This window comes from Phacochoerus africanus, chromosome 2 (assembly GCF_016906955.1).
Source record: "Phacochoerus africanus isolate WHEZ1 chromosome 2, ROS_Pafr_v1, whole genome shotgun sequence".
NCBI classification, from domain to species: domain Eukaryota; kingdom Metazoa; phylum Chordata; class Mammalia; order Artiodactyla; family Suidae; genus Phacochoerus; species Phacochoerus africanus.
The window spans coordinates 20835353-20849209 of NC_062545.1; the positions used below are offsets into that span (position 1 = coordinate 20835353).

Below are 13857 nucleotides of genomic sequence, written 5' to 3' on the forward strand. Positions count from 1 at the left end.
TTTGTTTTATAATATTCACTAACTTCAAAACACTCTTTAAAAAATGTTCCCTCACTTAGTAGGGAAGACCAGCAACGTCAATGGCTACTACATTTATTTATCTGAAACCAATAAAGTTATTTTTCTTTTCAGAAATGGATTTTCTTAAGACTAAACATTTTTGATATAGTTACTCTTCCTTTTTAATGCAAAAAAATCCTTTTCAATTCCTTTTTAATATAAATTTTATTAGAGTGTAGGTGACTTACCATGCAGTGTTAGTTTCAGGTGTACAGCAGGAGAAATTTCAGATTCAGAAAGTACCAATATTCCCTTTTTTAAAGTAAAACACATTCAGAATGAGGGGAAAAAGTAAAACCCGTATGAGCTCAGTTATATGTTCCCTAGAAAGAGGTAAATCAGCTATATGGCATACTACTCTTAGAAGATATTTACCCTTGGTTTTTTTTTACCCTGAATGCATTCCAAAGTAAGATCAAAACCTGGTGCTGCATGTCTCAGAGCTCCAGCACGTCTGCTTCCCCAGTGTGTGTGAGAACACGGAACATCAGTTCGGTGTGTGTCTTTGTTCAGCCACTGAAGGAAGGGGTGTGACGACATGGGTGCCCTGCCATTTAGAATAAGCTGGCATTGAGATTATACATGCGACCTTACTAGAGGGGTACGAGTGAGTGTGACGTCTGTCGGCACCTTCAGGGCACAGACTTTCACGCCGGCTTATTTGCTGAACGCCAGACAAGGTTTCTGTGCTCAAAGAGCCCATGGCCCAGGGCTGGGGGGTGGGGGGGACAAATGCAGGTCTCAGTCATAATAAAAGGGTAAACAAAGAGGAGGCAATGATTGGCTGTGAGTGTGATGGTGAGCAGGGCTGAAGACTGCTTGCGGAAGCAGCGTCTTCTCAAAGGATGAGCTGAGAAGAGGAGGCTATGAACTCCTAGCAAGTACATGACATTTCCGGAGAGAGGCAATTGTCCACTGTGGTCTTTGGGACTCATCACGCTGCCTCCCCAGTCAATGCAGCTCACAGGAGACAATGCAGGCAAGGGCTCCAGGGCAAGGAAAGGGCTGGAGGTGTGAGATTCTGTGACAGCACTTTGCATAATCAGGACAAAGACAACCAGATCCTTTCTAGATGCATAATTCTATAGCATCTCTAGCATCGTGTGGACAATGAATTCAAGAGAGAAGACATTGCAAGCAGGAGTCAGATTTAAAGGGTAATGGGGGAGTTCCCACAGTGGCTAGCAGAAACAACCCAACTAGTATCCATGAGGATGTGGGTTCGAGCCCTGGCCTCACTCAGTGGGTTAAGGATCCGGCATTGCCTTGAGCTGTGTGTAGGTTGCAGACACAGCTCGGATTTGGCATTGCTGTGGCTGTGGCGTAGGCCAGCCGCTGTAGCTCTGATTCGACCCCTAGCCCAGGAACTTCCATATGCTACAGGTGCGGCCCTAAAAAAATTTTTTTTAAATTTTTTTTAATTAAAAAAAAAGGGTAATGGGATGGTCACGGCAAGGGATTACATGAGAGTCTGAAAAGAGAGGGAAGGGACTAAAGAGGGGGTCCAAAGAGGCAGGAGCAGTGGTCAATATAAGAGAGTTTTGTGTGGATAACTTTGTGATTTTGTGGTTACATCACAATGCAGGGGGTCTTGAATATGGGAAAGGAAACAATACAAAATATACTTGCAGCCCCCAAATCCAAAGCTGTTATTTCTGGTGATAAACAGTGTCTTAGGATCTTGTAATATTTAATCCCCATAATTCTTAAGGAGTTCATGTCAGTAAAATCAATAGTGAAATTATTACCTTTTTCATGTATTTTTAAATATTTTGCTGCCTGGAAGGAGCAGGAGGACTTTCTGTGAGGAAAGCACCAATTAACATTTCAATTCTTAAGTACAGGCATTGAGGTCATTCATTTGGCATGGAATAGAGAAAAAAGAAGAACTTAAGTACGTGTCGGAGCACGGCAATGTGACAGGGCAAACCCAGCCTCTCTCGGCATAAAAGGAACCAGCCAGGTAGGTCAATGCAGGCACATGAGGAAAATACTCTTTGCCAGCAAATAGCAGAAAACTAAAATTTGCACACAAAGAAATAACAAGCTCACCTTACAAGTATTGTAGGATGGTAGGAAAAAAGTAAAGTATAAAGCTATGAAAATACTTTCAAAGTCTGAATGTGCTACGTCTATGGAAGGCCTTATTATTTTGAGTAGTGGGATTCATACTCCAAGCTCATGTGTTTGTGTACCGTCTATTTAAATGTCCCTCATGGAGTTCCAGGAGCATTTATTTCTGCTAGTGTGGAAAAAAATGATTAGAATTAGTAATATTCATGAGCTTTTCTTTCTTACTTTGAATGTGTTAACCCTCCTGTTAGCTGCCTCCAGGAAAGGAAAGAGTATTGAGGAAGAAAGGGACTTATTTCTCTATTATTTCTTATCTTCAATGAGCAGTATTTATGCATTAGTTATAAAATTGAAAATGCATTTTAAAAATAAACAAGTCAGGGGAGTTTCCATCTTAGAGAAGCAGAAACGAATCCGACTAGGAACCACGAAGTTGCAGGTTCGATCCCTGGCCTTGCTCAGTGGGTTAAGGATCAGGCATTGCTGTGAGCTATGGTGTAGGTTGCAGATGAGGCTCAGATCGCAGTTGCTGCTGCTGTGGTGTAGGCTGGCTGCTACCCTAGCCTGGGAACCTTCATATGCTGTGGGTGTGGCCCTAAAAAGCAAAAATAAACAAACAAGCAAGCAAGTCAACCACTTTGTTCCTAAGAAATACCATCATAAATTGAATTGGAACTATGATGACTTCATGACTTAAAGACAAGGAGAACTTGAATGGCTCTGCAAACAGACACCAGATCACTGAAAAAGGAAAAACGATGTCAACCTCTAAATGAATGTTTATCGCAATTATCTTTAGGCGGGCAAAGTAAAAGTTTTCCTAAGTGAACTGTAAGTATGTTAAGTAACTAGCAATTCCTTCGAGGCAAATAAAGGAGTAAAATGTTCTTTAGAATTAAAACAAAATAAGTATTTCAATAAAGAAGTTGCAGAATTAAGGAAGAGAGACATTGTGAACAATCTTGTAGTTAGGACACCAAACTAAATTTAAAATTTGTAATTTATATTATAAATCTGATACTGTAATAAAACCAACCCTGAAAATCTAAATATCCAGACACATGTGCATGAAGTGGGCTATCTTTAATGGAAATAAATTTGGTATAGGTTCTAACTGGTAACTTTAAGTGCCTGGATTTGCTACATTAGTAAAAACTCACTAACGCCTAAAGCTGGATTACTATAACCCAGGACTCTCCTGTGTTTTGGAATAGTATTTATTCTCTTTAAATTCCATATTAAAGCATTGACATGCATTTCGCTAACGCTAAAATAAATATACTTTTAAGAGTCAAAGAAGATTAACCTAAAGGTTACTCTTTATCTGTAAATTTCTCTAACAACATCTCAGATTTAAATATGAAAACAATGCAATGATCTTTTGAAAAGATGAGAAATATTTAATCCAGTATCACTCAATCTCGGCACTACCGACGTTTGGGCCAGAAAATTATTTTGTTGGGGACAAACTAACATTAACTATAACTTCGGCCTCTATCTACTAAGGTGGCAATAGCACTCTCTCTTGCCCCATGGTCATGAGAAGTAGGAATGTCTCCAAACATTAATAAATGTCCTCCTGGAGGGGAGAGTCACCCCTGGTTGAGAACCATTGGCGCTCCAGTGCTTGGACCATAACCAAAAATTTCAAGTCATGAATAAGAGTAATTTTGGTTTTTATTTTTTTTATTTTTTTAATTTTTTTATTTTATTTTATTTTTTGGTCTTTTCTATGGCCACACCTGTGGCATATGGAATTTCCCAGGCTAGGGGTCCAATCGGAGCTACAGCTGCCGGCCTACAGCAGAGCCACAGCAACGTGGGATCCAAGCCACGTCTGCCACCTACAGCACAGCTCACAGCAACGCCGGATCCTTGACCCACTGAGCAAGGCCAGGGAACCCGAAACCTCATGGTTCCTAGTTGGATTCGTTAACCACTGAGCCACGATGGGAACTCCAATTCTGGGTTTTAAAGTTGGAAAGAATTACAACTGAAGACAGACAAGGGGAAACAGATCCACTCACGAAGCTAAATGAGACAAAAATACTGGGCTGCATAAAACACACTCCTCTTCAAAATTAATGGTTTGCTCTAATGAGATCTCAGGTTAGAACTGCAGATCACACTTAGAGAAAACTACTTCCTTCCTTCCACTAACACCACGCACACCCACACCCACAGAACTTCTGTCTTCTTTATGGTCACAAACTGTTACTGTTCATTGGCTCCTGGGTCAAAGAGCTTCCTTCCCTTGCTCACCTTGTACTGTACTGATGTGTACAGCCTACCAGCTCCTCTTCTACCACAGTTCTCTGGTTTCTATTTTTAAAACATCATCTTCATCAATGCTGCCTTCTTTTTCAGTCTTTTCACTTTTTTTTAGTAACATCCTTTAAACAAGTTCTCATAAGTATATAGACATACACACACATATACACACACACATATATATAAAATCTCATATATAGTCTCTTTGGATCTAAAACCAAGTGTGTGTGTGTGTGTGTGTATGTGTGTGTGTAATATCTCCAAATACAAATATGTATATATCTCCAAATCTAGCTCTATTACTAATCTCATTTCATCATTAAAAAATATTTATTGGAGTTCCCACTGTGGCGCAATGCGACCGGCAGCATCTCTACAGTGGCAGGATGTGGGTTCAATCCCCAGCCCAGTGGAGTGGGTTCAATGATCCAGCATTGCTGCAGCTGTGGTGTAGGTCACAACTGTGGCTCAGATCTGATCCCTGGCCCAGAAGCCCCATATACAATGAGGCAGCCAAAAAAGGAAAAAAAAAATTTATTGAATGCCTTCTCTGTGCCAAGTATATACCTTGGGATACATCAATGAGGTGGAAAAAAAAATGCTCAAAACTCCACAGGAAAGGGAGGCAGGGGAGGCTAGGGAAGAGCGTGTGATTGGCTCGTCTTTCATCTGGACCTTTTTTGAAAACCAGGTGACTTGGGAAGTCACTGTTTCACGGCTCCATCTTCCTAACAGGTGAAAGGCCACCACCCTGACCCCCCTGCCGGACGTGGACTTTTACCACTTTCTCCTTGTGTCCTCACACTTATTCCTTCCTCTGGAATTCCTCACCTGCCAGCATTTTCAGATGTAGCCAAGGATCCTGCTTCTGAATTGTCATGTCCCTTGAATTCCCTGCTTTCCCAACCTGACACTGTCAGTGGCCTGCTTCAGATGTTCAACTCCAAATGTCTGAAACCTCCAAGAAACAGCTTCGAGGATTGGCTGTCTGCTGGTATCCAGGCAACTTCTTCCACGCTAACTGAGTTACCACTGCACGCTAATCTCCGGCCTGTTTCCTTATCCCTGAAACATTCCTGTGACCACTCTCAAGCAATTTTCTCTCATACTGAAGGTCCAGTTTACCTCTACCAAGAAGCCTTTTTGCCAGGAGATAAGCGATTACTCCAGCCCATGAAAAGTACATCTTCGCTTGGGATTTTTATATTCCAACTTAAGTACGTCATAAATGTGGGATTGGAAAGAAAGCAACAAACTTAAATAACAGAAATTTACTGGTCATTACTATTTTACTCTGTAATATACACAAGCGCCTAATGGCCTTTGGATTTACCTCAAAAGTTCTGAGTTTGGGGGTAATTTCTTCAAGTAGATGCAGATCCTTGGACACCTTGACCTTCAGATTGTTCCACTTGCCTTGAACATCATCGAATTCTTGCTTATATGTTTTTTCTACATCTGAAGAGATGTTTTTCTCCAAAGCCTTTGTTTCTTCTGCAAGTTCACATAATGTAGGTTTTTGATTCTCGAGGATTTCATCAAGGTCCTGGAACACATTTTTTTCAAGATGAAAAATATGCCCAATGATCTTTCCAGGCAGATGTAATGATACTGGCTATACACAGTCAAAAGTCACTTTTTAAAAGGAATTTCAGCAAAAAAGAATTGTGGGAAACTTATGCAAAAAGAATAAGTATCATCAAAAAAGTCACAGCTTTCCCTACATGAGCTGTGTGTGTTTTAGACACAATATATTCTCGGCTCGAAAAAGCAGCGGAACAAGGCCCATTGAGGGCTCAGTGTGCAGGGCTCAATGGGGGGGCGTGTGGGACGGGGAGGCTCTTAGCATCTGATAAAATAATGCAGGGTCACAAACCTTAAGTGACCAGGGAAGCATTTTCATTCAACACAGAAAAAGAACAACACAACTGATACTCTTCATTTCATTAAACATACTTTATCAGGTTAATAATGTTAAGCTACTCCCAAGAGAAAGAAAAAAATATGCTTTTATTCTATTAAAAATATTTCTTCTAGCTGAGGTCCTACATGATAGTAACTGGCCTGCAAGTTATAAGAAATATAAGAAATTTTTGACCAATTTTGACCAAACGAATATACTTTTAAATAGCTGAAAAAAAAATTTCAAAATATGCAATATATTAGAAATGAGCCTGGACTTCTAAGACCTAAAATATATATTACCTTTTTTTCCTGCAGAGCTTTCTCCACCTTTGCAAGATCATTCAAGACATTCAAAGACACCTGGGCCTTACTTTCTGAATTATTTAGCAGATCTGTCAGCGTTTTCAATGTTTCCAAATACGCACGTCCAGGTCGGCTCTTCAGTTCTATTTATTTAAAAATACTTATTTTGAGACAATAATATTAGGAAACTAATATTGTTAGAGGTACTGTTCATCTTCTGTATCTAATAAGCGAATTCGAATACATAAGAAGTTAAACTCTGTAATTAACATCAAAAGGGTCTCTGTTGGAGATAAAATAAATCATTCCTTTGGCATTTCTGAAGTCAGACAGTGACTTCATTCCTGCGGATGTTGATGTTTGAAATACTAAGTAAGCCACCATCATTTTTCTTCATTTCATCATGATGAAATGTTTCTCTGAAGATGGTACTACAATGTCCCTTTTGTCTCATATCATCTCCTTTTCCCAGTCGCTACACAAAGAATAAAAGGAGACAAAGAGCCTCTCACTCTGCCTCCAAGTTCCAGTGCATAGACAAACTGCCATCCCCAGGGGCATGGACATCACATAGAACACCAGAGCCAGGCCACGCAGGTACCCCGAGAAATAATGACCGCACAAGACAGCTGAAGTGATGACTGCTTCAGCCATGGATGTAAAATTTACAGACAAGCAACAATTGTGTGGAGAGGAAGTTGGCTCATGTGAAGCACAAAGAGGTGAAACCAACTAGCAGTAAAAGTTAAGAAATTGGCAGGCAGCATTAGTCACAAGAGCCAAAGGGTGTAAACAAACCAAATGCTCATTGACAAATGAATGGAAGTACAAAACAGGGCGATACAATGGAATACAATGGAGTATCATTGAGCCTTAAACAGGAAGGAAAGTCTGACACCAGCTATCCAAGGAAATGAACGTTGAGGCTAAGTGAAATAAGCCAGTCACAGGAAAACCAAATACTACATGATTCTACTTAGATGAGGTATCTAGAACAGTCAAACTCAGACAAACAGAAAGTAGAAGGGTGGCTGCTGGGGGCTGGAGGGAGAAGGAAATGGAGAGCTATTTAATGAGTACAGAGTTTTGGTTTTACAAGACAAGATATTCTGGGGATGGGCTGTGCAATAATGTGACTCCATGGAACACTACTGAGCTCTGCCCCCTGAAATGGGGAAAATGCTCAATTTTATGTATATTTTACCACAATTAAAAACAAAAAAATAAACTTACAATTTTTTTTTTAAAGTTAAGGAACTAAATATTTAAGCTGCCGTGTCAAAAATGAAAGTGTATGTTCTAACAGGAAATTGAAAAGGAGGTACTCTCAAACACTTCACATTCTAGGCTAACTGAACTCAATAAACAAAAAATATGGTGTCCAAATGTCTTTCCGGAAGAAAGGAAATGTGACACATGTGCTTACCATACACACATACTTTTAACAAGTCACTGCAAACTCTACGACTGCTGCAAGGAAGGGTATGGTTAAGTGCACAGCACTTTAGCATGCACTTTTCCTAACATTACATAAGAGAACACAACTCCAGACTTAAACAAAAGCCAAGGAGAAAAAAATATAACATATGAGGGATGAGCTTTCGAAACCTGTAACAGTTTTCCCAAACCAGGTTCATTCCAAAAGTAAAACATCTTTAAAATTGTTCAGACTTTGAAAGAAGAACATGAGTTCTTTTAAAAGAGATGGTACTGCTAAAACTTTTAAACGTTTTCAGCAAACAGAAGCAAGTGATCATTCTTTTTAGCCCTACCAGTAAGGATAACAGCTGACTCCTTCAATCAAAGGGAAAAACAACACCCTTTAAAAAAAAAAAAGAAAGAAAAATTCCTAAAAATATAAATAAATAAACAAAAATTTAAAAAATTAAAACTCCTGGATAGAGTTCCCATCGTGGCTCAGCAGTTGACAAACCCGACTAGCATCCATAAGGATGTAGGTTCGATCCCTGGCCTCACTCAGAGCTAAAGATCTGGTGTTGCTGTGAGCCATGGTGTGGTTCACAGATGCGGCTCAGATCCTGAGTTGCTGTGGCTCTGTGATAGCCTGGCGACTACAGCTCTGATTGGACCCCTAGCCTGGGAACCTCCATATGCCACGGCTGCAGCCCTACAAAGACAAAAAAGAAAGAATAAAACTGGAGTTCCCGGAGTTCCTGCTGTGGCTCATAGTGTCTGTAAGGATGTGGATTCAACCCCTGGCCTCACTCAGTGGGTTAAGAATCTAGTTTTGCCGCAAACTACGGCACAGGTCACACATGTGTCTTGGATCTGGTGTTGCCATGGAGGTGGCGTAGTCCTCAGCTGCAGTTCCAATTCAACTCCTAGCCCAGGAACTTCCATAGGCTGCAGGTTTGGCCCTAAAACAAACAAACAAACAAACAACAACAAAAAAACCCAAAAAACAAAAAAACTCTTTAAGTTCCTTGTGGCTCAGCGGATTAAGGATCCAGCATTGTCACGGTTGTGGTGAGCATTCGATCCCTGGCCCAGGAACTTCTGCATGTCACAGTCAAAAAAAAAAAAAACTCCTTAAAAATCATCATATCCTATTAACACAGTTTTAATAGAAATGAAAGCTATTTGCATTTTTACAAAAAGTGAGACTCCAGGAAATAGTCTGAATATTCTTTAGCTGGAACAGTTAAGGAGGCACAGACTAAAACAGACTGAGGCTGGTGCAAACCAAGCAAGTGTGCTAAAGGTCTAACCACTGGGAGTAAGTTAAGGCAAACTGAGAAAAGGTGGTGGAATTGTTTAATAAAAAATGCAAGAGTGGAGTTCCCATTGTGGTGCAGTGGTTAACGAATCCGACTAGGAACCATGAGGATTCGGGTTCAATCCTTGGCCTCGCTCAGTGGGTTAAGGATCCGGCGTTGCCATGAGATGTGGTGTAGGTCGCAGATGTGGCTCAGATCCCGAGTTGCTGTGGCTGTGGTGTAGGCTGGCAGCTACAGCTCTGATTTGACCCCTAGCCTGGGAACCTCCATATGCCGCGGGTGCAGCCCTAGAAAATACACAATAAAATAAAATAAAATTAAAAACGCAAGAGAATGGATTTACCGTTTTCGAGCTGTTGGTGATGCTCCTCTAAATCCTGCTGCACAGCTTGGTAGCGGCCCACAAAGCTCTCAAAACTCTGCTGGACAAAATCTGGGGCAGAAGGCCGAGACTTCAGGGCTGAGCAGCTTGCACGCAGCGTTTCAATTTTGGGGTGCAGGCTGTGGAGGTGTGTCAATTCCCGCTGTGGAAGAGAAAATAGGACCGCATCACGCACGGAAGATGAACATCTTCACAGAAAATTAACCAGAGCAGAATCAACCTAAAGTTCATGATACAGGTAGCATCTGATTTAAATAAGGGACTGCACCTAGAATTCTTATTTCTGATGGTTGGGTCTTTTACCTGACAGGTGTCCTTCAGGCTCGGCAAAGACTGCTGGGGAGATGCTGAAAAAGGAGTGTGTTTCACCCACTCCTCCTTCGTCTTTATGGTCGTTTCAAGCTCATCAAGCTGCTTAAAATAAGCATTTATATCTTCCTGTAGCTGAACCTTTCTCGCCAGATCTTCCAAATGCTGCGCTACCTTCTTCCATTCTGATAATACCTTCTCCAGAATATTTTTTATTTCTTCAGTAGGAAGACCTTCTACACAGACAGGAAAAAATAAGCAGATATTTCATGTGTTACTACAAAATGTGTTTGGGATTTGTTATAAACACGTTAACCTATTCAAAATAATGAGGCAACATCATATTTAATGATCACTCCCTGGGGTTCCTCTTAACACAGCAACACCAATTATAATGATGCACTTAAAAATAACTATGTTTAATTCCTTGACAAAAACGAGAGAAGAGGAGCTTAAAACAGCAGTTCAGGAGGGGGATGGCTATCGCAAAAGCACATCAGTGGAGTTTCAGCCACTGCCTTTTCTATAGAATGCATTAGCATCTTTGGCATCCCAGTGCTCTACCAGTTTCTAGTCTGAGCCGGAGAAATGAAAATGAACTGTCTGCGCTTGTCTGGGGCTCTGACGTCAGAAGGTAGACCTCTGTCATCAGCAAGAAGGAAGCTGGCTAGAAAAAGGAGGAGGCAGCTTGAGTCTCTGCTAACCAAACCACATGTCATAGGAAAACAAATGGCTAGAACTCCTAGGGCTGGGGGCAGCCTGGTGAGTGCTGGAATCTAAGCCAGCAGCCAGGCCCCAGAAGCATGAGCAAGCCTACTGGGAATGCAACACACAGAGCAGAAAATGCCAAAATATGGATGCAGTGCTAATATTATCTACTTTAGAACCACATCGGGGGGAAAATGCTATTATCTTTATTACTGACATCTTCTAATTTTGTCTCATATTTTTGAGAACTAGAGAATGTTCATAGAAAAAAATAGTTATATGTAATAATGAGTTTTATATTATTACATATAATAATGAGCGAATATAAATTAAAATACCAGGAAATCATTGAAAATTTCTATGCAAAATTACACGAAATCTGCAAAGGAATCGTATCTCCTGAGGAGAGCCTACACGTAGAAAAGATGGACCCAACATCTGTGAGCAGAGGGGCAATAAAATTTTCTAAATAAATACAGTCAAAATCCAGGGTAATGAGAGCTCTAAGGGTTTGTCAAAACAGCACAGTGTTATATATTTCAGGGTAAGTTCTACTTTTAAAAATGTGAAAATAATAATATTGACCAAGCAGGTAAGGAGTAAACAGAGGTATAGCTAATTCAAGAATGGTAATATCGGAATTCCCGACGTGGCGCAGCAGAAACAAATCCAACAAGGAACCGTGAGGTTGAGGGTTCGATCCCTGGCCTTGCTCAATGGGTTAAGAATCTGGCATTGCCGTGAGATGTGATGTAGGTCACAGATGCTGTGGCTGTGGCATAGGCCGGCAGCTGTAGCTCCAATTAGACCTCTAGCCTGGGAACCTCCATATGCATGGGTGCAGCCCTAAAAAGCAAAAAAAAAAAAAAAGAATGGTAATATCAATAAATATTGAAGCTGGGTAGTCAGTAAAGGAGGTTCATGGTATTATTCTATTTGCTTTGTATATATTTCCATTTTCTATAATAAAAAGTCAAAAACCAAAAATACTGAAAAGTACATTTTTGAATATTCTAGTCAAACTAATATTCCTAATTCAGCCTTGGGTATCTGCGGCTTTTGTCAGGGAGAATTGCGACAGACCTTATCATTGCTGGAATAAGGAAGAGGGCTCACAAGAAAAGCCCTTCTAAGTGAGGGCAAAAAAAAAAAAAAATCATCCAAACTGCACAGCAAACGTGAAATCTTTACACTCTCCTGTGCCACTGAGTCTATGGCAAAAAAAAAAAAAAAAAGTTTAATGCAGACAAAAATTTCAAATACAAGTAACACTTTCTCAAATTTAACTATAAAATTAAATTAATATAATAGTATTGTATATTAATATAATGAACTGAAAGTGATCAAAAATCAGATTATCTCAATGAATTAACCCTCATATAATTTCATTTCCCCGGTGTTACCAAAGCAAAATTTCTTTTACCATGTTCCTCCAAAAATATCAATATATAACCCCTGTAAGATTTTAAAATCTTCCTCACCAGTGGATTTTAACTCTTCTGCCGAGGTACAGAGTTTTATTCAGGCTCCTTACCCATGTAAAAACAGAACAACTTGGCTTTCATCTGTTCTATATAATCAGCTTCAACATAAATTTTCATTTCTAAAAAGATTCTTCTACCTAGAAATCTTCTTGAAAACTACTTTTTTAGCAAAGGGTTAGAGTGTGAAATAAATATTTGATCTGTTGAGCTGTAAATACCACTCAGGAACACCACCTAAGGAAACATTTTTATAAAAATATCAAGGTTCTCACCTTTTCCCATTTGCTCCAAAAGGATTTGACCAGTTTGGTTTAATTCCTCCAGTCTGGGGTTTCTCTCTGTCTGCTCTTTCTCTAATCTCTAAAAATAAAGTTCCAATTTGAGAATGCTATAAACTTTCTTCTCAATACAAAGTTGATGCTTCTTGAAATTTTTATATTTAATGTCCCTCCCACATTCTCTTAAGATGTTACAGTCAAAGTTTACCCAAGAAAAATCCTACAAGATAAAACCACGCCATTTCAGGCTGCTCTCCAGAATACTGGAAATGACTAAATTTCAAAAAGTAAACTCAAACAAACAACATAAAACTTTGGTTCCTTCATTAGGAAAAAAAAAATTGTCCATTACATTTATCAGTTCCTATCAGGAGGAAATAATTGAAATGAGTGTTTTAAGTTCCTGGTATCTATTTACATATATGGCCTCAGTATACACCGCACCATAAAAGCAACAGTTTAAATGAACTGAATGTGCTACGAAGACAGAGATCACTGAACACAAACACATTAATAAGAAACATAGAAATAATTTGAGACTCACTATTATTTGCTGGTGTTAGAGGGAGTGTACAGTCTAATGCAAACTACAAGCAGAATTCATACATAATTTTTAAACAATGTCAATACACTTTAAGACCCATACCAAAATATTTTGTCCTTTATATTCAAAGATTGGCTCTTAATTTTAATTTTTATGTTTCCAGGGTATGATATTCTCAATGTCCCTCTATCCCAGAGGCAAGAGAAGACAAAATATTCCAGGATTAGTATGTAAGGGCTGAGCAAAATCAGAGACACACATAAATATACACATACCTGCATCCACACATATTTATGTACACAGTCGCTATCTGAAATTCCTCCGTTTGATAATTATCTATTAATCACCTAATCGAATAGCATCCAAAACAACACAATAAAAACTTTGTGTGCAACCCATATTATTTCAGCCAGACGACCTGGAAAAGAACCCCAATTCCACCATCTGTGCATGTAAGCACTACTAAATAAATTTAACTCTCCTGTTTTGAGCCACATAAACGTTAATGTGACCAAGTAAAACAACCATTTTTATAGTCAAAGATCAAGGAAAGGAGTTGCCTTGTGGCATGGGAGTTAAGAACCTGGAGTTATCACTGCAGCGGCTCGGGTGACTACTGTGGGATGGGTTCGAACCCTGACCCAGAAACTCCACACACCACGGGTGTGGCCCAAAAAGTAATAATTATTAAACAAATAAAAACTAAAAAGATCAAGAAAGAACATGAGACTCTAAGGAACACCACTTATTTTTGTTACAATACCAATGCAAAAAGTCACCATCAAATTGGAGAAAAAGTATT

General features: G+C 39.6%; 1 protein-coding gene across 11 annotated transcripts in view; it reads right to left on the reverse strand.

The window, feature by feature from the left end:
- Positions 1-13857, reverse strand: part of UTRN (utrophin) — a 537684-nt gene that overhangs the window by 350894 nt on the left and 172933 nt on the right. For all 11 annotated transcript variants that reach the window (XM_047770002.1, XM_047770001.1, XM_047770005.1 and 8 more), the window contains 5 exons: positions 12506-12593; positions 10036-10277; positions 9694-9874; positions 6610-6755; positions 5738-5950 (listed from right to left, as the gene is read on the reverse strand). In XM_047770002.1, the coding sequence (XP_047625958.1) occupies positions 5738-5950; positions 6610-6755; positions 9694-9874; positions 10036-10277; positions 12506-12593 (870 nt within the window). The remainder of the gene's footprint in view (positions 1-5737; positions 5951-6609; positions 6756-9693; positions 9875-10035; positions 10278-12505; positions 12594-13857) is intronic.